This window comes from Gopherus evgoodei, chromosome 13, assembly GCF_007399415.2.
Source record: "Gopherus evgoodei ecotype Sinaloan lineage chromosome 13, rGopEvg1_v1.p, whole genome shotgun sequence".
NCBI classification, from domain to species: domain Eukaryota; kingdom Metazoa; phylum Chordata; order Testudines; family Testudinidae; genus Gopherus; species Gopherus evgoodei.
Window position 1 is genome coordinate 22008584 of NC_044334.1, and position 24584 is coordinate 22033167.

The 24584-nt window shown below is 43.7% G+C and overlaps 1 protein-coding gene across 2 annotated transcripts; it reads right to left on the minus strand.

Annotated features, from left to right (window-relative positions):
- Positions 1–74: 74 nt before the first annotated feature.
- On the minus strand, positions 75–21231 carry HNF1A (HNF1 homeobox A). Of its 2 annotated transcripts, none has more exons than XM_030582434.1 (10): positions 18684–21231; positions 11122–11321; positions 10033–10219; positions 9139–9377; positions 7556–7713; positions 5349–5550; positions 4267–4458; positions 3845–3966; positions 3349–3490; positions 75–2435 (listed from the first exon to the last, which is right to left on the minus strand). In XM_030582434.1, the coding sequence occupies exons 1-10, from the start codon at positions 19016–19018 to the stop codon at positions 2308–2310; spliced, it is 1905 nt and encodes a 634-aa protein (XP_030438294.1). In that variant the 5' UTR covers positions 19019–21231; the 3' UTR covers positions 75–2307. The 2 variants fall into 2 exon arrangements, with proteins under 2 accessions (XP_030438294.1, XP_030438293.1); XM_030582433.1 differs by having other exon boundaries at positions 7556–7758.
- Positions 21232–24584: the final 3353 nt, after the last annotated feature.

Below are 24584 nucleotides of genomic sequence, written 5' to 3' on the forward strand. Positions count from 1 at the left end.
AGACCTGCCATCTTCTTCCATTAGGATTGGCACAGCTAACAGGTATTACACATCATATGTAGTTTTATTGCACAACTGTCTGTAGCTATTTGATGATGCTGTAGAACTGCCAGAAATAGGTGCCTTTGAGCCCAGCATGGTAGTAACTGCATTTAAGTCCTTATTTGATCAACCAGGTGTGTGTTGTCTCTCTGAGATGCAGCAGCAGTTTTTAGTAGTTTTCAGTACTGTTTTTACTTTCCTAGTAGAGGCCTGCAGCTCTGAGATTTCAGGGAAAGACCTAATATTTGGATGGGTGGAGGAACTCAAGATGCTAAAGTGAGGAAAATATTGCTCCTCATAGGGTCCTGGGAGTCACCCGCATTTTGTGCAAGAACCCTGATATTTTTCACATAAGGAAATGCCCTGCAGGAATCTAAACTGCAAAAGTATTTTGAAAATCGGCCTGTAAATTAACAAAATACACCAACAGAAATCACATGCCTTATGGCCATCATTACAGTTATAAGTAATTTTAACTTCTGAAAATCATGTGACTTTTAAAACTTTTTTTCTGGATTCCTCATACATTTGACTTTGCTTATACTGTAAAGAGGATAAATATACAAACAGTCTCAAATGGTTTTCTTTCAGTTTACTGAAAGTTAAATATATTTACAGGATAACAGAGTAGAGAGGGGCATCAGTCCTAGAGACAAATTCCACTGAGATTTTCAGTTACTGAAATTAGGCTCTAATAGCTCTTTATATCAGAGTCCAGGGAAAAAGTCTTCTGAATACTGGCACCAATTTATATCTATATGTTTGCAGTCATCAGATATGGTGGCAATGGGGGCACTGTCAACTTATTTGTATAGTTTCTTTTGTTCTCTATTGTTATCTCTTATCCTTTTAGAGGCTTGACCATATTTTCCCCTCATTGGGATTTGTCCCCTCTGCAGTATAAATTGATAGCTTCAGCTCCATTAGAACCCCAGAAAGACGTTTATTATGGCTTCTCCTATGTTTGTTTGCAGCTCATCAGTGATATGAACATATAAGCAACAAGGAAGAAGAGGAAATACTAGAAGCATTTATAACTAGGGCCTCAGGACTCAAAGCGTTCACTTATACAAATAGATCCATGGAAATGTGAGGGATTATTCACAGGAGGGGGGGCTGTAGCATCAGGCATACAGTAAAGGGCTAAGAATTAAGAATGTGGTAACAATATATTTATACTAAAACAATCCGCCTATGTGGAGACCTTTACAGAGAAGATCTGATACATGTGAGAGAGACCAACACACACACACCTCTCCCTCTGTTAGAAGGGGCAATGGTGTTACATGAGGGGCAGGGCTTAAAAAGCCATGTTTCTGAAACATTATTTTCAGATGTATTATGTTGAGCCACTTCTTGCTCTCTCCCCATCCCAAATGCTGACCGCACTGGCTCCATTGATCACCCTGTGGGGTGTGTGAGAGACCAAGAATCAAGCCTGCTGATGTGGAGAATTAAACATTCCTTTCTCCTGACCTTCAATTTCTGAATTTAAAACAAAGTAGAACTATTGAAAATACTCAGGCCTCTTACCCTCAAACAGCCCTGGCCTAGTGGAAGTCATATTTCTGAACCTAAATAAATCGACAGTGTCCCTTTTAAGTTAAAGAAATGACAAGTTTTTAGTTAGTGGTTCTGTAATGAGAAGATAGTTCTCATGCCATCCCTGGCTCTGTTTCTCAGTGTCTTTTAGCTGCAGGGCCAGTATTCGGGCTCTTGTACTGTCTGCCCCAAGAAAAGTTTCTCATTCAGTTTCTATCTGCTTGTTTGCAGCAGTGGTGGGTGGGTAAGTGGTGCTCACCTGCCATTAGCAGCTCAGTTCTGCTCTTTCCTGCAGGACCTGCTGTGGAATTGGCAGGTTTATATATATGCAGCCCAGCTAAGGTTAAGAAGAAAGAAAATTCCAGCTATCCCTTTGCAATTTTGCTGTAGACCATTCAGACCCGTATCCTGATGGAAGTCCTCAGTTTCTGGTCTCTATGCTGGCCATTGTTCCCTTTGGCAGTGGAAGCTAGTGGTATCAGCCCTGTCCTCCTCTGTCATCTGGATGTGTGCTCATAGCTTTGTGCTCAAGAAAAACCTCTTCCCATGTTGTGTTTGGATGAGGGTGAGGACTTCACACAAGGCAGTGGAGAGGGGGTGGAGGCCTCCAGGCCAGGCACTCTCTTCCCTGTGGAAGGCAGCAGTGACAGTGAATCACAAACACAGATGGAGGTGCTCCTGATGGCTCAGTCATGGCAGTCACCTGTGAACTGGTCACCATGGTTACTGAGTGGAGGATGCCATTTGTGTGGGGATGAAGGTCTCAATAACGCTGTGAGTAGATGGCAGCAAGTGGCTGTGGCTGTTGGTGGAGTCAGAGCTGTGGTAGAGCACCAGGCTGCTAGAGGAGACTGTTAAAAACATGCAGTTTTAGCATGGTAGTTTCCTTCATCTGTTCCTTTTCTAATTCCCCCCTCCCTCACTCCTACATGGCATCTAAGGATTCTTCATCTCATACACTAAGGTCTGATATTTTCCTGACATCACTGAAGAGTTAGGGCTCATCTACACCAACATTGAGCTTACAGCAAACTGGGGTGTAAATCTACCTCACGCTAGCTTGCTTTGTGGACCCTGCTGCAGTGTACTAAAAGTTTCATAGCGTACCTTGATCTACGCCTCTTTGAAACAGTCATAAATAAAAGCACACTGTGAAACTTCCAGTGTGTGGCACCAGGGTCCCCACAGACACTTAGTTCGTGGCAGGCTAGTGCGGGCTAGATTTACACCCCAGTTTGCTGCACACTGTTTTTATAGACAAGCCCTCACTCCTTTATCCCATTCCCATTTCATAGGCAAAGACTTGCGTGCCCAGATCCAAAGCTGTTCTCAAAGTAACTTGGGGATCAACCCCCCTTGGAATTAAAATGACTCACTAATGTCCTCTCAGAGTTGGTAGGCTTTACCCTATATCCTATCCCTGAAGGAATCTTTGCCTCCCCAGCCTTGAATGCTTTCTACATGTTTGGCTGTGTAGGGACACCATTCCTGCCTGTGTTCTTCAATGTTAGTCACTTGTACAAATTCCATATAGGCCCCATATCCACACCCATACCTCACTTTGGATATGCTGAAAAATCCTTGCTATGGACTGTGCTTTAGTATTTCTTTTCATTAGGTCATTTTCTGTATCCCCCAGGGCCTAGTTGGAGTTATGATGCAGAATAGGAAGCCCTGGATGCTATTTCATGTCCTACCATTGGGGTATTGGCAGATGGAGGAGGGATGGAGGGACAGTATAAAATGATAGTTTATTGGTCTTACCAGCTGGGCTCGGGGTGAGGAGATGGCCTGGCTGAACGTGCTGAATGGTTGTGTCTTGGTTCTGTAAATGTATTGTTGGTGTCTGTGACACTGACGTGTGGATCCCAGACTCCGTATGGGTCTCTGATTCAGATGTAAACACCTGAGAAAATTAATGTTTCCTGAGCTTTGGAACCGTGCCTGGGTTAGATCTGTCTCCTGAAAGCTTTCTAAGAGGCATTTACATGGGCAAGCTGGATTGGAAACAGCAAGCAGGTTCTGTTTCCAAGGAAACTCATTGCTTCTTGGCAGTGCAGCAAGGAAGCTTGCTCTAATGTTCCCAATGTTCCAGCTGGTATTGGCAAGCGCTGGGGTGAGGAAGATTGTTCTGCTGGAGTGGCACAGACAGGGTACCAGATATACTCTACTGGCATAGGCAGTATGCTGTGTGATATACAGTGCAGTTTTAAGTAGGGGAATGAAGGCATATGATAAATACCATTCCCTGCTTTGTTACCTGTTTGGTTGGTGTCAGGTTAGTCAGGGCACTGAGATTTGCTGTATCTGTTATCACCATGGTCTGGGGTAAAAGGCCAGTATGTGCATATTGGGCCACTTCAGACTTGTGGCTGTAGAGAGCTAGAAATGAAAGAAAACAAGATTGTGTGGATTCTGGAGCTCTGAGAGTTGTAACTAGGAACAGGAACAGTTAAATAAATGGGAGATCAACTTAGCCAAAGTGACACCAACATGAATCTGCTGTCAATCAATCCTGAATCTCAGACACAACCAATGGGATCTTGATCTAGAAGAGGAATCACCTACCCTCTTCTTCTGTTCTTCTGATAATAAACAGAGTGCTTCAAACCCAGGGGCCATCAGTTAACCTCTCAAGCAAAAGAGACTGTGAAGGTGGTGAAATCCAGTTTGAACCCTTACCATGGGGGCTCTGTATCTGGGCCATGGTGGCCATGAAGGGGCTCTGATTGATGTGGCTCTGGACCTGCTGCATGATGGGCTGCTGGTAAGATGGGTGGAGCTGCTGGGAGAACTGGACAGGCTGAAGGGTAGTAAGGCTGCTTCCCATGCTGTTTATCACAGGAACACTCTGGGCTTGGGTGGAGGCTAGGCCTGAGAAATAAAGACATGCATATTCAGTTCCTTCTTTCATCTCATCTCATACTGGGAGTGCATGACTGTTCCCTCTGCCAAAATGGGGTCTGCAGAAATTTTGGAATGATTTCCATAGTTGTGCCTAGTCTCCAATAGTAGTATGAGCTAGGACTCTGGGGCAGGGGGAGCTGCTTTACACCTGTGCCTTGTCCAGTTGTGAATGAACTTAGTGTCTATGAAAGTTAAGGTCTATCAACAGTAGTTTGAGCCACATCTTGTGCAGAAAAGCACCATGCAAGTAGCTCTTACCACCAGTGCTTGTGCCTGAGCTGAGGCATCCTGTTCAGCCACAGATCACACAATGCAATTCTGTTCAAATCTGCTGTAATCCTTCACTGGAGAGACCTTCTTTGAAAGTGAAAGCGGAGTTTAATGGCCCAGTCCTTATTTTAACTTCACCTCAAACTGCTGACAAGAGTGCTATGTGTAACTAGCCACAAAGAACAAAATTTAGACTCATGGGTTTCATTTTGTTTAGGCTACCAAATAGCTGGATTTGAAACAATGACATGGAGATGAAAGGTTTTGTATCCCTTTACTCAAGTTGCTTAGCCATTCGTTCCCCACTTGTGAACTGTTAAGCTTCTACAGGAGTAGGACATTTTCATATCATGTGGAATGGTGCAAAGTACTAATGCTTCTGAGGAGCTCCTGACAGTCCCCATATTTGTGATTCATCCTTCAACCATATATTTTTCCCTGCAGCCTCAAAGCTTTTGGCTCAGGAAATGAGAGATATTTAAAATGATCATAGATCCTTTTTTCCCTTTCTGGAAATCCTGCTAAACAGAGTGTGGGATAGAAACCACAGTGAGCCCTCCAACTTGCCCACATTGTTCACTGCTCACCTATTACCAGGGTGGAGGCCCCTGTGTTGGTGAATGCTGGTGCCAGGGATGAGGTCTCACCAGCTCCAATTGCCATAACACCAGGCAGTGATGCCATGATTAGATTCTGGGTTTGCTGGCTCAACGTGTGTGGATTTTGCTCTAGGCTGTGCAAAGCCGTCAGGGTGCTGACAGGAGGGAGAGGTCCCCCATGAGCAGAGATCTGGGCATGAGGAAGAAAGAAGAGCTGTGAAAATGCCGTCTGCAACAGCTGGAGTATGGTGAGCACTTTAAAGTTCCAATCTGTGATCAGTTTCCCACCCAGCTTCTGACAGTTTGGAAGGGACTTTATTTAGCTGAATATAGTTTGTATGCTGCCTCCGTGCTGATTGATTAACTATTAAAGAACACTGTCATGGTATTAACAATAACACTTTGCCCTGGTCAGTCTCCTCCCATCTGAGAATCTGAGTGCTTTGCAAACATTTGTGAATTTAGCCTCTGTTCCCATATAGTGAAGTACTATCCTCAGTTTACATTAGGGAGGGGAAAATGAGGTACAGTGGTCCATCCATTTACCCTATTGCTGCTTATTATGTTATTAAAAATCCAATGCAAATTTTTATGTATAAAAAGTTTCGATGCTTTTTTTTTCTTCAACATATTAAATGTTCAGCTTTAGCAGCCTAACACTTATACTTGTTTAGCACTTTGTAACTAGGGATCTCAAAAGGCTTTACAAACTTGAACCCTCCCAACCCCATTAGAAGGTAGATATGAAGTTAATTTTAGAGTTTGAAAAGTGAGGCACAGAGAGGCTAAGTGACTTAAAAGCTGGTTCAAAGCGGCGGCTAGAACTCATGAGTCCTTCCTTTCTTAGGGCTTCTCTACATTCTATGTAAGTACGCACCAGAGGGGTGTAAATTCTAGTGTGCGTTATTGCAGGGTTGCTTGTTACAGAGAGAGAGAGCATGTCTGGCTAGTGGATAGAGCAGGACTTTCAGTTCTAGACTTGGTTCTGTCACTGACTGAATTTGTGCCCTTTGTCAAGTCAATTAACCTGTCTGTGTCTCAGTTTTCAAACTCTCAGGTGAACTTCGTAATTCATGTCTACCTTCTAGTGAGGTTGAGGTTATAGTCTGTAAACCATGTGAGGTCCCTAGTTAAAAAGTCCTATAAAAGTATCACAAGTATTAAGCTGCCAAAGCTGAATACTTTATATATATATATATATATATATAGTTAAATAAAGCATTGGAACTTCCTAAACATACATATCTGCATTGATCTGTAACAAGATTAAGGAGCAATAGGGTAAATGGTTGGACTAACCATCTTGACAGTGTCCTTTTTTGTACACAGCAGCAGAAGGAGATTTTCAAAGTCTTGTGGAAAGACTTTTCCTTCACAGGAGTGACCAGAAAATCAGCAAAGCGACTGGGTGACTGTAAAGATTTTAATTGGATTAATGAATTGAACTTTGCCGCAGGACAGCGGTGGACCAATAGAAACTTCTTGCTAACAGGTTTTATATGTCGCATACAATCCAAAGGGAACTGTGCAAACCAGCCAAGAATGATCAATTATATAACCTTAGCGTAGTGATACATACCACATGGGAGAAGGCTTAGTTAATGAAAGATATCCAAAGGAGATCTGCCTCAAGATGAATATGATTAGGCTGGTACAATCCAGATTTACTGTACAAGATCTATTGGTAGGAATTATATGTAAACTGGGTCTGTTGCACCTTACTTTTACAAATGGGTCAGGGAAAGTAACAGGTCCCTGATTTGTTAGAGCCACTGGATTCTTTTCCCCTATCTTGCTGAGTGTGGAGTTCAATCAAAAGTGAGTGGTAATGGAAGGAATCTGATAGTGGGAGAGAAACAGACCTTTTGGGATGGGGAGGTTAATGGCAGGTCTGTCATTAGATGTCCTGGGCCCTGTTTTCCTATTGAAAGGTGTACCATACTGTTTTGATTAATCCCAGGGCAGTAACTGGATAGGATAGTCCTACTCAGTCCTCATGCTCCCAGTACCCACCCCCACCACTAGGTGTCATGGTGTGAGAATCCTAAGAATGCTTTTGGACTTGGTACTGCTGTGGAGAGTTAACAGCATTCTGGAAAATATCATATCTGAATATTGTCCTCTGGAAACCCAGGGAGCCTTCTTTGATTCCCTGACATCATGGAATCACCTGGACTAGGGTATATGTCACTCACCAGCTTAGTGTCTGTGCTCAACAGGTTCTGGCTTGGCTCCAGTCCAGGGGGAGAGACCTGATGAAGAATGGTTTGGGTGGTCACCATGGAGCTGTTCCCATGATGATTGCTGCTGGAAGACTCTGCCTCATTGGCTGGCTGCTGATTGTACCTCATTCCTATGTCAGAAAAGGAGAGACTTGGTTCCCACAGATGAGGCTGATCTAGTAAATTAGGACAAGCAATAAATTCAATTCCCTTTCTAGGCCTTTGCCTTAGAAGTGCCAAGTGCACCAAGGCAGCCCTCCTTCACTGGTGCTGTTTCAGAGCTGAGAGGGTGTGTGGACTGAGCACGGTACTTGGAAACCAAGAACACACCAAAATTTTAATCCTCCCAGTAGCTTGCTGGGTGGCCTTGGACAAGTCATCTCCTGATGTACCAGCTTTGTGCAAGGCTGAGTATTGCCATGCGAAAAAAGCTGTGTAGCTAAGTTGGTTAGAAATTCTTCCTAGGAGTAAATATAGAAGGGAAGGGAGTCTGGGTGATAGCATCTACCCCAAAGTGAGAGGTAAACTCAGTCTTCCAGGTTCACTCAATCCTGGGCTTCCCTGGCCTTACCAATAGACCCAAATCCTTCTTTGGCAAGACCAACGTGTGTCAAAGGGAGAGGGGAATTATTCCTTCTAGCCTTTTAAGTGGTAGGCTTTTCTATTCTATTGTGTCAAGGAAGATTGCTAGAAACCCCTTACTCTGAGAGGGATGATGGAATTTCCACCATTAAATCCCTGCTTTAGCACTGAGGACAGTTTAGGTAGCAGCTTTATTCCCTTCCCTGCACAGAGGGGGCGTTTGCACTTGTGCTCTAGTTGCAGTGTCTCTTGCAGCCCTGGAGATCAATGATGATTGGTACTGCTTCACTAACACACTGGCATCTCAAGGACTTTTGCCTAGAAACACGAAAAAGGACAAAGCACCTGAGCATTACATAATAGAAAAGTGAGCTTGCTGAATACAGGTACTTGTCACTTGTTCATCTGGCTACCACAGAGAAAGGAGGCGGAGATGCCATTGTCAGTTTTCATAATCACTGAAAGCAGAAGAGTCTGTTTTGGCTTGCTGAGGCTGCAGAGGGTAACTTTTCCTAACTCCTAACAATTCAGCCAAGAATGTTTGTGTCTCTGACTTATGGCAGTTGGAGGCTCCCAAAGAGGGAGCCGTGCGTGCGTGTGAGAAGAAAGGGTATACAATTAACCTCTGATACAACGTAACAGGCGAGCACTTGAAATAGGGATTACTGACTGCTGTTCATCAATAGGGGGCTGTGACAGAGCAATGAATAAGAACTGACTGTAAGGCACTCCCTCAGCATTGAGCTTCCAGTGTCCTCTTCACTCCACTTGTCACCCTTCTCCCCTCATCTCGTGCATGCAGAAATATCCCTTTATCACCTACACTTTGATCCTGTGTAAACCCCATGTCAGTTTGGCTGTCCCATCTACTGATCAGCCTCTGACGGGACAAGCTTCGAAATGGCCTCGGTGCCTGAACTTGCAGGCTCACCAGTCTCCTGTTCCAAAACTCCCTCTTTGTAGTCAGTACTCACCGTGGACTTTGCTTGGCGAGATAGCAGGCGTTGGCTGAAGGGAGGAAGAGTTGTGAGAGGTCAGTGAGGGAGCAGAGCTGGGCTGCGGCCCACTGTACGTATCCATGGCTAGCTTGTGCCGAAAGGCTTCCTCCTTCCTACGGTTGGCAAACCAGTTATAAACTCTCACCTCGGTGACCAGGTTTGAGCCCAGACCTTGGGCCTGGGATGGGGAGACGCCACGCTGAATGCACTCTGCCCTATCAAGAAAGAGCACAGGAAGGGCCTTGGCGATCTCATAGATGTGTTAGGAAACACTTTCTTTCTGTTTGGTGAGCTGGAGCACTGCTGAATGATTGATAGCTCTGGATCGACTCCCTAATTAGCTAATATGTGCTATGGTGACTCCTGTGACCAGGCAGGGTCTCCATAACACCAGGCCCTTGATGATACACTCATGGAGTGTGGGGAGTGCGGGGGGACACGCTCAACAGCCAAAGGTCTGTGTGGGTGTGTGGTGTGTTCATGACTTCGGTGTCTGTATGCATGCCTGGTCACCCGTTAAGCAGAGGCTCAGGGCAGGATGAGCAGGCTGTTCTGTACAGTGGGTAGAGAGGCAGAGCGTTGTTGGAGCCCAGGACTGGAATAACAGGCAATGAGAGCTCAGTGCTGGAAGCTTGTTCTATAGCTGGCTCTAGCCAATCATTCTCTTGCATTGGGTATTGGGATTTCACTACACAGCATTTTGCAAATTGTATCCCAAAGAAAGAACAACAGGAGATCTCAATCCACTGCTACCCCATTGCCCTTACACAGAGCAGAGTATGGCTTCTGGCAGTATAGCAAGAGCACACAAAGACCCATTCCATCCCTCTCTTTTCTCCTCCTCCATCAACACTGGAGACCCTCCTTCACCTGTTGCACTCCTCCACCAGTGCTTCTCTCTCCTCCTTGCTTGGGTTCTTCTGTCTCTCGTAAGCTTGGAATAGGATCTGTTGTGAGGCAGGACCCCACTTAAAGCGGTTTCTTCTCCCTTTCTTGGTGGGCAGGTCATCTCCCATGGGCTCCTCTGCCACAAGTCCCTGACCAGCATGAGTGAACTCTGGAAACACAAATAGGCAAGGGGCTTTGCTTGCTGATAGGATGTTTTTGTAACATTCTCTTGCTTGGAATTCATCTGGCTCAGAGCAACTTAGCTTTACTCAGTGTCTCCTACTATTGAACAAATGCAGGTGCAAAATCTAGATGAGATTTAAATAAAGCTCTATATTTGTCTAAAATGGGTAAGATCATTCCCACTGGGACCATTGGATATGTTGCATCTTGATTCCTAGTGTGAAGCAGTGAAACAGAACTAGCAGCAGGAGCTGGGGTGGATGCAACTCATGTAGAGTCCAACCCTCTAGGCCCAACTAAAGGCCAACTATTAATTTTACAAGGGGCCCATCTAATACGTATAAAATGAAACCAATTACAGCCACATTTGTTCATATGGAGGTGGAGGTTGCAAAGGCTATCATTTTAAGCATGTATTTGTAACACACTGACTTAGTATGTGTGAGAGATGGTATCCCACTCAGGGCTGACCCCAGAGCTACAGCCTGCTACTTACTCATGGCTAAAGGAATTACTTCTTTAGATGAAATTGCAGATAACTCTTTTCTGGTGCTGAAGGTCCTGGGTTCTATCACTGCTGGTGATCAGCTATGCTGTCTATGCTTACATAAATGCACTTCATTGGGCAGTGCCCCATCTTGGTCCAAGTCAGTGCCCCCATTTGGATATACCGACAGATGAGAGCTGTAGCCTGCTCTCCACCTTTAAAGAAGTGGGTGGCTGCAGGCTCTTTTGTGCAGTTTGGCCACCCCTGTTGAGTGGTGACATGAACTTGTCTAACCTTACTGCTAGGAAGGGCCCCCCTCCCCTGCCTTCCACACTGCAGATGAGGGTAGGGGGAGCTATAGGACACTAGAGTTAGGAGAGATTTGCTGTTGCTATACTTACGCTGGGCCACCTCTCGCTGCTTGCGGACATACCAGGTGTAGAGGGCAGCTCTCTTCTGGGTCTTCATGGGTGTGCCTTTGTTGAGGTGCTGTGAGAGGTGAGACTGATTTAAACCTGTAGTGTCCACCACCTCCCTTTGAGGGATGTTGTGCTGCTGGAGGTAGGATTTCACCATCTTTGCTACTCTCCAGGGATCCTCTCTAGAAGGAACAGAAAATGCACCTCATTAAAGATAGAATTCTTGTCTGTGTATCCAGGTTGCACAAAAGGGATTCAAGGAATGTCAGCCAGCACTTCTTGCATGAAGTGTGGGCACCAGAAGCAATGAGAGAGGTGAATCCTCTGTTCATGCTTTGCCTTTGAAGCAGGTAGGATAGATGTAGTATGCTGCATAATAGCCGTTCATCTCTCCAAAGAAATCTCTTGTTCAGTGTGACACTCTATGCAGGGGTTTGACCTAACCTCCAAGCTAAATGACTTACTTGCCTAAATCATTTAATGAATATTTTTGATAGCCCTGGAGAGTGAACTCCTTGGAGTAGCAGTGGTGACAGTTTCCTCTATGCCATCCTTCCTATGTAGCTCAATTCTGACCAAGAGCCTATCACCTCTGGAGCAGTGGGAGAGGGATGAGGGGTGGAGCCGATGATGTCCCATATTTCAGGGTTCCATTTCTCACAATGCTGTATGTTTTGGGCTCTGCTTTTCCGTTTCAGGAAGTGGGTCTCTTTTTCTCTGCTTCCCTGTCTGGGGGATGTGTGCTCACAGATAACGTAATGTACTTTCCTAAACTGGGTTCACTTTAATATCAGACCGACTCATCCTCACTTGCATTCTGACTCTGGCTCTGATCCAGCTTGGGGTAACCCACAGCGGAGCTGCCAAGAAAGAGAGGAGCTCCAAACCCAAAATAACTTGAAATGATTCTACAATGTATACTTATGCACGTGAGACACCTGTACCCAGACACCAACCATATACACCACCCACATGTCGTTGCACATATGGCTTTTTACATATACACATATAGATAAGCACACATCTGCTCTTTCAAATTTTCCATTTTGCATCTATGTACTTAGAGAAAAAAATGAACACCTATTTACAATCCCAACCACTCCGCTGTACAAGCCAAGAAGAGTAGAACTGTGCATGGAAAAAAATAAAAAAGATAGTAAACTGACCTTGGGAATTTCATAATAGTTGTAAATCTGATAAGGTTTATTAGAACGTCTGTTAAGGTTCCTGAGCATTTGAGTAACCTTGGGGCTGAGTAAAGGGATTGTGATTGAATTTTGGTGAGTCGTTTGGGTTTGACTGAACCTGAAACTTAGTAGAACTTGGAAGATCTGAACCAAGCAGTTTAGAACCAAACATGAACAACCTCTGCGTTGAGGAAATGTCTGGTTTCTTTGCAGATGTAACGTGGAGCTGCCCTCTGTTTTTCTAATGTGAAATGCCTGAGGGACTGACTGGAGTGGACGTGATCCCAGCACAGTATAGATAATGTTGATGTCCTCTCCAAATACCAGTAGTAGGTGGGTGGAATAAGAGAAAAATACCCAGGACTATGGGGAAAATACAGCAGGATAGTTGGGGGTGGAGGGCGAGAGAGCAGCCTGAACACTAGCTGCTTTTGTTGACTCTGGGGGTTGTCAGAGGCTGAAAAGCGATAAGGAGGACAAAGTCCGCACCTGTTCTCTCAGTACAAACATCCTTATCTCTGTTCCTGCTGCAGCCTCTTTGACAGCAACCAGACGGTCCAAGGAGCAAGCTCAACTGCAGTTAAAGTGTGATAGGAGGCGAGACAGGGCCAGCTTTCTGGCGAAATCTCTTTTCTTAAAATGGCACCACTGGTGGAGCTGTGCCAAAATGCTCCATTTTCCACCCTCTCCCCTTGTACTCTTCAAAGACCCCAGATTAGGGCAACTCATCTAACCTGTTTTTCCCATTCCTGAGCTTTAAGCAGTTGGTGTTTGCTCTACTACCTCTTGAGACAAGGGCTAATCTCCTCCCTGTTGTGGTCTCTCTTCATTCAGCCTCTATGAATCCAGCCTGCAGCTGAGCCCTGGGCACTTTCCTCCTTTAAAGAGATACCCAACAGCCCCAAGCTGGCCCAGGATTCTGTTGTACAGTGATAATTAGAAGATGCTCAAGGGCAAGGTTTCTGCCCTATCTTTCAGATCATGTTTCTGGGTCATCTAGTGAAGAAAGGGAGGGGGATTCATGATCACCCATAGACGCTTCTATAATGTACTGACTTCCTTCCCACTTGGCATCTGAGCCACTTACTTACCTCTCTCTCAGCTCTCTGTGTGAGAAAAGCGGGGAGGTACTTGGGAGAGGATGAGACTCTCACTCTTTCATAGTTTAGAACACTATGGGGTGCCAAGGTAGAGAGAGATTCCCAAGGTGTGTCTACAATTCAAGTGCATCTGCACTTGGGAGCTGTTTACAGCATGGATGTCCCTTAACACAGGTAAAGGGTAGTTTCATGGTGTAGCATAGATGATGCCTTAACTGTGTCCACATGTACTGTCAAAGCCAAACCTTTAATTCCTGTGTAAAGAGACATCATGATCATAGGTTATACTGTGTTGCTAGGTCAGTTGAACACTCTCACAGACTATCACTTATCCTCATAGTGCTGCCTGCAGTGGGCTTCACCATAGACACAAACACCAGGGATGAAATCCTTGCCCCACTGAAGTCAATGGCAAAACTGACTTTGCCTTAGTAGGAGTAGGATTTCACTGCAGGGCCAATCTTGCTCACTTTACTTGGGCAAAATGCTCAATTAATTTAGTGAGTCAGGACGGCAAAAAGGTCCCAGCCTTGTTCAACATCTGACCACTTCATGCCTCATTTTGGCTTCAGCTTCCTGTTCTTCCCAAGTACAAACTCTACCCCCATTGCTTTACCATTCTTCAGGGGCTATTTCCAGATTTTCCTTATCCTCAGATAATAGACTTTTCTTCCCATCTTCTAGGTCCTGGTCTCTTGCCTTCAGCTTCTCCTTGTCCCCTGAGAATAGGCTTTCTCCCTGGCCCTATACAACCTCTGGGGCATGGGGGCCTATCTCTTCCATTCCAGCTGCTCCTTTCCTCAGTTGTGAGGTTGCTTTTTGAGGGCGTTTTCACCTCCCTTTTGTTACTTGAACAATAAGTAACCCAGGTAGTTAGTTATAAACTCAAAGGGAACAAGAGGCTAGTTGATAATTTATAGCAACATCTCAAATTTAAATGGAAAGTAAATATCAAGTTGTTAGCATTAAAGAAAACCCAATCCAGAGAGCTGGGGATGTAACATTCAGGGGACCTTCTCTCTCCTTCAGTCTTCCTGATTTTTCTTCCCAATCTGTCTCTCTCTCTCCCATTTTTTGTCCTCTTTCTGTCCATCCTCTTTCCTTTATTCTCCACCACCTCTCATGGCAGCACAGTCTGATCGTTTTCAGATTCCCTTGTGCCAAAGATCTGATTTGATCTCTTGGAGGCAGGTTCTGAATTCCTTGTGCTTTGAACTGGAAACAAGTTCAAAGGAGGTCCAGAGCTTTGAAGTGCTCAGGATCATCCCTCCAGTCCTTTTCATTGAAGAGTGCCAGACATCTATCGCGGATTTCAGTGCACAAACTGGACCTGAGATAGGCAGAGAGCAGGGAAGGTAAGACTAACCTCAGCATGGTTGTTTTCATTTGAACTTTGCTTGGTTTGCCTTAGCTTGGCCTATACAATCAGATGCTGATATAAAAGGGGTGTTATAGCTTAATCTCAGGGCCCCTCAGCAACCAGCTCCCTGAGGGAAAGGACTGGGCCTTTTACCTCTACAGCTCCCTGTTTCCTTTTCAGAAAATATGCCTAGAAAATCTTATAACCTCAACCTCCCTCTTTCCTTGTGGAATTCTACCCTTTGCCCTAGAGGGAAAAATTGCTATACCTAGCCACAGGTAACAGCAGCACTTATCCTGCCTTCTCATTATACATCCACCGCATACCCCTCACCAACTGAAGTCTGCTCCTTCCCTGGCCCACACCAAAGACAATCAATATTCTGTCTTGTCCATAGGGAATAGCTAATAATTGCCCCATAGCCTTCCCCAACATATTAATTAATTTATTATTGACTTCTCCCTCCAGTTCTGTCCTTTGTGGAGTGAACTGAGGCATTTCCAAAAACACTTAAGTTATTTAGGATTGTGGGTCCCATGGAAGAGCAATGAGACTTGTACTTCTGAATCGCTGAGGTACTCTTGAAAATCCCATCCCTTATCTCTCTTCTGGGATTCACAATGTAGTGGGTGAAGGGCTCACCCACTAGCTCCTCACTAAGGAAACCTCCCTATGGATTGCATACTCAGTGTATTCTGTAGGGACAAAGGGTAATGGACTCCAGCAAGTGAACTTAGAGCTATGTAAGGGGGCAATTGCCTCCATATTGGATTTATTCAGTGTAATACAGCGGTTCACAAACTGCTTCGCAGAATCACTAGTGTTTCACAGAGCACATATTAATGGTCTGCAGAAAGGTGACGGGTCACATTGTGATTTTCTCCTTGTTCGCAGGCAGTATATCAAAAGCACAGAAATATCTTAAAACATTTTCCTATGTTACTTTCCCATGTAAACAAGTAAGTTACTGTGACCATGAACAGGAGGTGAGGTGTCCATGAGACAATCTTTTGATTTAGATGTGGTCTACAATCGTCTGAAAACTGCTGGTAACACATAAGGGGATTTCTGCACTTTCATAGTGCCTATGTATTTGAATACCACAAAATCATACACTCAGGTTTTTGAGCAACCATCAATTTGCAAGCAGAGAAGCTCTGTTCTGCATGCCATTGTGCTAGGTGAGCAAGGCTGCTCTCCTTCCTTGTGTCCCATCTGGTGGGAAGTGATTTCTATAATACACCATTTTGTACTATGTATAATATATATTGACTTCTTATCATACCTCCAGTCCTGTTCCTTTTTCAAGTGAATTGAAGCATTTTCAAAACCACCTACATTATTTAGGATTATTTATATATAATATAAATTATTATTATTTTATTATTCTAAGGACATGCCCATCAGGCCTTCTTCTATTAAAAGATTTCTTTCCTGAAGGGGCTTCTTAGTTGTTAGCAATTGCTTGCCCATTATCGGTCTCTGATATTGACCCAGATGCTTTTAATTTACTTCCCCAAACACACAATTGCTTTTTAAAATTGTGCAGAAAGGCAGAGATTTTTATCAGACCTGTCTATCCTCTGCCCCCATTTAGGAGACGTTTTTAATGGGTTTGGATCAATATGCTCCATACCTTGTGGTTAAGACACAGGACCAGAATCCGGAAGACCCTTGTTCTATTTCCAGCACTTCCACCAATTTCCTATGTAACCATGGCTAAGGCACTTAACCTCTCTGTGCCTTAGTTTCCTTGTCTGTAAATGAGGATGATGTTTCATTCACAGTGTGTAAAGAGCTTTGAGATCTTCAGTTAGAAAATGCTGAAGAAGTGCAAAGCATTACTGTAAAAATGTGGTATAGAAATTAGTTTTGTGCTGAAACTGACAGAAACCACAGGGCAACTGGAAAGAATGGGAAGATCAGAAACCAGAGTTTATGCCAAGGTGAAGGGAGATGTGGGGGTGAAGGACCACACTGGATCCCCAACTCCTGGATAGGAATTCCCTCCAGTTGTGAAATTCTCTTTACCAGAGCACAGTGGATAGAGTTTAATTCCTGCTTCATCCATTCATTAATAAGGGGATTAAGGCAGGTGCTCTTCTCTAGCTTCCATGGATTTCCCTATGGAGAGGCACCTGATAAATCATCAGAAGTTAATGATCAAAAAGCTTATCAGGGTCTTTTCGTTTATAAATTTATAAGACAAAAGAGAAATAATAAAGCCATTGGATAATTAGTAACTAGCCAGGGCCCGCCTGGTGCAACTGGAGCTCAAACTGCCCCAAGTTCTCTACACAGGCTTAGGGAGAAGAGAGAGAGAAGGAGATGGGTAAAAGCAATGTGAAAGAGAGAGAGACAGACAGACAGACACTCACAGACAGGTAGACATAGAAACAGGGTGAGGAGAGACAGAGAGAAGTGGTGGGGAGATAGGAAAGGAGGATCTGAGGAAAACAGATATAGAACAGGGGAGTTGGAAAAAGCAAGGGTGTAAGAAAGAAGGAGGGGGACAAAATGAAAAGGCAAAGAAGGGAAGGGATTTATTGGATGGAAAAGAAGATAGAGTTATGGGGAGCATCTTTCCTCTCAGGTAAGTGCTGTTCCAGTCTATTTTCTTCCTTCAGCTACTGTAATGTGATCAGCTCCAAATCTGCCCAGACTCTCTAGAGGTCAGGCAATAGAACCATCCCCCCTTAAATATTACAGTGAATATTAATCCTTAAGTACTGTGCTCTCTCTCTATCTTGGGGCTATTGCTGGGGTTTTGTGCGTACTTTTTCTTGTTACGTTTTGTATTAATATCCTTTCCTTATAAAAAGGAATGGCCACAAAGCCGATAAATCCTCTAACTGGAGTTTAATTTTCCCCCAAAAAGATTGTGAGTAGCGGTTTGAGTCTCCAGAACGTCGCAGTCACCCTGTGCCTCTTGTCTGCTCATAATCTTGGAGAGTAGCTTCAGTGCAGATGGATGAGATTTTGTGGCTAAGGATTTAATTGTGTTAGGTGGATTTGAAGGGCGATATCCTGAAGTCCTTGCTCAGGCAGACCAGCTATTGGAATCTCTAGGATTCATGTCGCTGAGTCAGAATTGCAGGAGCACAATTCTCATTCTGTCTGTGGGCTTTCTGGAGTGAAATGAGTGTGATTGGTTCAGGAAGCTCATATTTTTTGGCTATTAAGAATAAATAATTGCATGTTCAGGCAAGTCATACAACAGTAGTCTGTAGACTGCACACTTGTCTACATTCAGTGTTCATGATGGGAGATGGAGGATAGAAGGGTAATGTCGACCTGGATTGCCAACCAATTTGGCTTGCACTTCTTCATCTGAAATTCCCACTGAAATCAATGGGAGTCTTACATGAACAAAGATATGAAGATCAGGCTCTCTTAATTTGTCTCTACTGACAAATACTTGACTCTAGCTAAAATCAGTAAAATAAAAATATACATCTTGGTAAAAATGGCAAGAGAATTTAGGAGCATTTTTCCCTCCTATGATGAGAATTCCCACACTACATGATAGAAGTTAATATGATGGCTTCTTTTCTTATTTTTTTCTAACAACTGAAATGGTGGCTTCTGTAAAAACTGTCAGACAGTTAAAGCGACAGAAGTTGTACAGCTCCCAGATTTTTCTAAAGTCATTGTTTCCCAGATGATATTAGCACTTTTAATATGTAATTGGGCCTCATAGCACTTTGTGCGTATTTTTTAAATGTCTTTGGAAGAGAACTGAACATTATTAAGGAACATGAAGCTTGTCAGTTTGGTTTTGGGGCTGGCATTGATGGGGAGAATCTCTGCACCCCTAACGTATTTCAGGGAAGAGATGAAGGAAAGAGAAATAAAGGAACGGAGAGCAAGAAAGGGAAAGGAAAACCATGTCCTTACTGTAATAGTCTGTCCACAACAGCCTTCTGGTGAGCAGCCTCCTCTGGACTCAGGTTTTCCAGCTCCTTCATGATTGGAGGGGTGAATTCCTCCCCATCGTCAGAGGTTTCCTCCTCGGACATCCTGGATTCCTCCATCCCATTGGACAGGTTGGGAATTTCAGCACAGGGTTCCCCTTTTTCCACCTGGATGGCACTGATGGCACGCTGGCTTTCACTCTGCAGAGCATAGGGGTCCACTTCCCCGAGCGCTTTGATCAGGGTCTCCTTGGTTAGCCCTGACTCCAGCAGTGCTCCCAGCAGCTCCACCTGAAGATGACTCAGCTTAGAGACCATGGTCTTCAGTCTGGTGTCCCTTGGATTTGAGTTTCAGCACGTTCTGCCTTCAGCCTTCTCTACACCATGTTCCTGAGGTAATACACCCAACTGTCAGCAGAGTGGGAATGGCATTAGACTCCCGCCTTTGCACCCCCCAAAAAAAACAAAATACAAAAATGAGCCACTTCAGACCCCCCACGACTGTCCTGAGCCAGTGCTGATAAAGGGACCCTTGGCTATCTGTTTACATTGGAGCAGTGTAAATTCTCCAAGGTTCATATTTATCCGTGTGCTTAGCAAGTTACTGAACTTTGGACTTCAGCACTGCAGCAGCAGTTCACAAAGTGCAGGAGGGGGAGGGGAAAAGGTAGGGAGGCAGAAGAGAATAGGAGAGTAAAAGGAATGGACAGAGAAAAAGCCAGGATGGGAGACAGATAGAAGAGAGAAATGGAAAGAAAATTGAATGAGAAAGTGAGAGCGGAGAAGTCTGACTGGTTCTTGGCCCTATTGGTTAAGAACAGGGATAGGCTTGAGGAACCAGAAGCATGGGGCTAAGTCCCACTGAAACCTTCGGGTTGGGAATTAGTGGCCTCCGCAGCTCGTCCAATCTTTGTGTACCACACCCCAGGCATCAAGTACAACCTCTGGATTTATTCTAATATTCTAAGATCTACCATACTCTCAAAGGGCTCCCATTGACTTCAGTGGGACAGGCTGGGGCACTAAATGACTGCTGAGCCAGTTCCCCACATTGGCACTTACCTGTCCCCGTTTCTCTTCATTGGAACCTACTGCCTTTATTGTTCTTTTGGTGAGCGCTCACAATGTGTACTCTTTACAAAGGAGACATGGGGCCTGCCCCACTGAATTTATAATCTAAGCAGGCAAACAAAATAAACATGCAAGCTGTGTTCTGGGTATTGGTGCACTTCTAAAGGTTCCTGGCTTGCCTACAACTGCTCCTCCTCTCCCTATGAGTGCCACCCACAGTGACTTCATTTATCAACACCATCGTTTTACCCCATTGATACTAACCTGTTTTAGGGATCTACTCCCTAGGGAGTCTTTTAGGGATGTCTTTTTAAAAGATCTGCACTAGTTAATCCCAAAAGGTGTGGGCTTGATGCAGGAATCACTTGGTCAAATTCTCTGCCCCTGTTGTATAGGAAGTCAGATTAGATGTTAATAATGGTCCCTTTTCACCTTAACACTTGTGAATTAATGTCTCTGCTCTGACTGGCTAACAGAAGGTATAACTAAAATAATCAACTTGTAATAGTCTAATCTCCCAATACTGATTTTATAGCTTGTGCCATCTTGACTGGGAAGGGGTGATTGTTTCCCCTGTGGGAGCAGAGAGGAGAGGATTTTAACCATAATGTTTTACTGGGGGGGGGGTCTTTGTAGATTCTCTCCCACACATTTGTCTCCCTTTTATATGTTCCCCTCTAAGGCCCAAGATGAGGAGGGCTGAATGGAGCTCCCTCCACAACCCAAGAACTGACCAAAGGTGATGCTGCAGAGCGACCTGGGGCATTCCCTTCCCTTTGGGGGCTTCCCAAGCCTCACTCTGTAGAGGTTCAATTGCACATTGAGCCAGCGAAGGACAAATGGATCCTTTTAAAAATGGATCCGTATTATGACAACACAACAAGCTAGGCTAGTTCTAGGCATGGGCAAGGAAGGTGGTTGCCCTTACCAGCAAGTTCTGAGGGTTTTGGTGGTATTTTTTTTCTCCACTCGGCTGATTGGCCGTCTGTTTTTCTTTGGTGTTTGTTTTGTTTGGTCACAATAGTGGGCACTAAAAACATTTTCTGCCCTGGACAGCAAAACTCCTAGGGCTGCTTCTGACAACAAATCATCAGTGGATTGCTGGGTCAGCCCTTCAGCAGGGATTTTCACTAATAGTTTGCCCTTGTTTCAGATGTTGTCTGCTCCAGAAAGCACCTCCTCCCCTTGGCACAGGGCAGAATACACAAGTAAAGTTAATATGGCTAACCTGAGGTCCTGGAACATAGCCTCAGCCTGGTAAAAGGCACAGCTTACTATAGTCTGAGCCCCAATTGTAAGTTTGGAAAGCTTTTGTTGTCATTACAAAACCCAGCTGTGATGCATGTAGCTATGAAACTGCAAACCCCTCGTTTTCCGTGCACTGCACCTATATGTCTCTAGGACCTCTGCATGCAGACACAACAGCCATAGTATCAGAGGGGTAGCCGTGTTAGTCTGGATCTGTAAAAGCGGCAAAGAGTCTTGTGGCACCTTATAGACTAACAGACGTATTGGAGCATGAGCATGCATGCATTCGACGAAGTGGGTATTCACCCATTAAAGCTCATGCTCCAATACGTCTGTTAGTCTATAAGGTACCACAGGACACTCTGCTGCTTTAACAGCCATAGTGTTCTTGCTGTTTCTTTCCTGGGGTGTTTTCCTTAAACTAAAATAAATCATTCAGACTGAAAATGTATTTTTATTTTAAGAATGTTTGTATTTGTTGTCTCAAACATACAACAAAATAAAGAGCAGATTGGACACCATCTAGACAAAGAGAGTTCACATTCTGATCAAACAACAGTGGGTGGAAAACTTTAAAGGGAAACATATAAAGTTTCTGTCTGGTCTAAGGTGTTCCTCAGTATTTAGGGAAAAATAGAAAAGTAATGTAATTATTTTTTTAAACGACAGTCCTGATTTGAAGTGTACTTTAATGGTGCATGCATTTTCTTTGTGTATAGAAAAATATACCATTAATTAAAAGGATTCTTTCAGGTTAAAAAATTATGCGTTTTCTGCCCTGGGTTATCTTTTAGCTAAAACCTGAAATAATTTTGTATAGTTTAATGTCAGAAGGGACCTAGTCTGGCCTCCTGTATATCACAGGCCACCGACCCCATGAAACCCAAATGAGATATAAGTATTAGGATCCATAGAAGACTGCCAATCTGACCTGTGGGGAAATTCCTTCCCAACCCCCCATATGGCGATCAGTTAGACCCTGAGCATATGAGCAAGAATCAGTCAGCCAAACACTTGAGAAAGGTAATGCTTGGAATTGGCGCCACCTCAGAGCTCTGGCCCACCCCACTGATGTCCCATTTCCAGCCATGGTCATCCCTGATGCTTCAAAGGAAGGAGATAAAAAAATCCTCACAGAATACACTAGGGACGGGGTAGAATCCCTTCCTGATACCTGTCAGTTCCCAGCTGAAACCCAGACACATGAGCTTCAGGAACATATGACATAAACCAGAAGTGAGATCTACTCCCACCATCACAAGCAATCCTATTATACAGTTCTCATAAATTTGTCCAGCTCTCCCTTAAAACTAATTAAGTTGTTTGCACCCCCAACTTCTGTTGGGAGGCTGTTCCAGAACTTCACCCTTCTGATGGTTAGAAACCTTCTAATTTCCACCTTGAATTTGTTCATGGCCAATTTTATATCCATTTGTTCTTGTGCTGATTTGCAAAAAATAAATAATGAACCTAGACTAGTCAAGTTCATCATTGTTTCCTATAATTTCACTTTCTGGTTCATCTCTATTACAAAGATGCTGGAAAGGAATGTTATTCTTTAAAATAAACTTTGTTCTTTGCAGCAATAATAATAAAAATAACTGTGGAAATATTTGTACTGTTAGGTTTTGTAAAAATGAACTCTTTCTAATCCCAAATTTGGGCTCTGTTTTGACCTACCAGTACCTCTTTTAATACAAATGGAAAATTATTTCCTGGACAATTAAAATATAATAGTAAATTTAACTTATGTTTATTAGTTTCACTTTCAGACTGTTACGCACTATCACAGTGATGTTAATGTCTGGGCTGCAGTCACTGCAGAGGAAGAGTTAAATCCAAAGAAACTCCTTCTACTGTTTCTTTTTAAGATCATTATATCAATATTAAATGTAGTAAAACTTACTTTAAAATCACAAACCCCCAAATTCTAGACTTAATTTGACCTGACACTTTTCCTTTCAAAAACTGAGTTTGGGACAATAGGAACAATGCTAGGAAGGCTCCAGTGTGAGATGGAGATTCTGGGCCTGCCTCATGTCATTGCAGGAATCTTTCTCCTTCACTGTATCTTCCTACACTAAAATGGGTTATTCTGTATCTTGGTCTCATTCTTACTAAAATAAAAAAACAACCTTCAGGTTCCATATTCATGGTATGTGGGAATAAAATGAGGAATCTCTCTTCCGAATGGATTTGTTATGGTGCAGCCAAGTCACAGGAGCCCAAGTTCCAGTCAGCATCAGCACTTGGAAATTGTAGGGAGTTCAAGGTTTTGTAAAACGATACATTAGCAGTCTCAGATGCCTTCATTTGTGGACCTCAAAGTGATTTACAAACATTAATGAATTAAGCATCACAATCACATACCCTGAGAAGGTAGACGAATGAAAATAATTATATAGCATTTTTCATTTGCAGAGCTTAAATTGCTTTATGATGTGGGTATTTTGCAGATGGAAACCAAGGTACCTAAAGGTTAAGTGGCTTTTCCAGGGTCATGTAGTAAACATGTTGCAGAGCCATGAATAAAGGCCAACTCTCCAAGCCTTAATCACAAGATCATCCTCCTTCCTGCCATTTGGGACTCCTTTGAGTCCAGATGCCTAACAAAAATATAAACTGACACTGACCATATAAAGATGGCTGCTCATGTTGGGGACTTGAAGTCTTGTGTGACACTGTCCAATGACTTGCTCTGGCTGAGGTTTGGAGCAGAGCTGGTTGGGTCTTGAGAAAACTATCTCCACTTCTTATTCATCAGAGCAAAGGTGATTGTGACCCACAGTCTTTAAATGTGCAGGAGACAGCAAAGGAATAAAGAGTAAGCAACTTCTTGGGGAAACTCCCTATTTTCTGGTGAAAAAAGGTGATGAGCTACCTCTCTGAATGGCTACCATGGACAGAGCACAATCCTGGGAGATTGCGTGTGGGATTCCAGAGAGCAATTCAGGGGTACAGCTCACATTTCCCGTGGACAGATACAATTATCACAGTTGTGTCCATTTGGTTGGTTTAGGTGGGAAGTATTGTAGCAATTAGTACCTCTTAGCAGACTTCACACATGTGGCATTTATCAGTTTGGATGGAGACTTGACACAGACCAGGAGCAAAGTGTAAACCGGCCATCAGCATTTTTGCCACTACTGAGAGCCTCTGAAGGGGCATAATAGTCCCATACAACCTTATTAAATCTTTCACAGATAATGCAATGTGCATTCTATATTTTTGTGAAAAGGGGAAAGTTAATTTACAGTGGTTGAGACCAATTTTTTTAAAAAGATACTTTATCTTTGAAGGACTTCAAAAGTCTTCTGCTATTTCATGAATACATCTGGGATTATGTTTCCAAGTCTTGCTCTATATCATCATACTGTGAAGATGGTGGCTTCCCATTTGATTGTGAATTATTCTATTTAGTTATATTTAAGACCTTAACATTTCTCCGTTGCACTTGTAAAGTGCCTAGTATAGTACACCTCTACCTCACTAGAACGCTGTCCTCGGTAGCCAAAAAATTGTACCGCGTTATAGGTGAAACTGCCTTATATCAAACTTGCTTTGA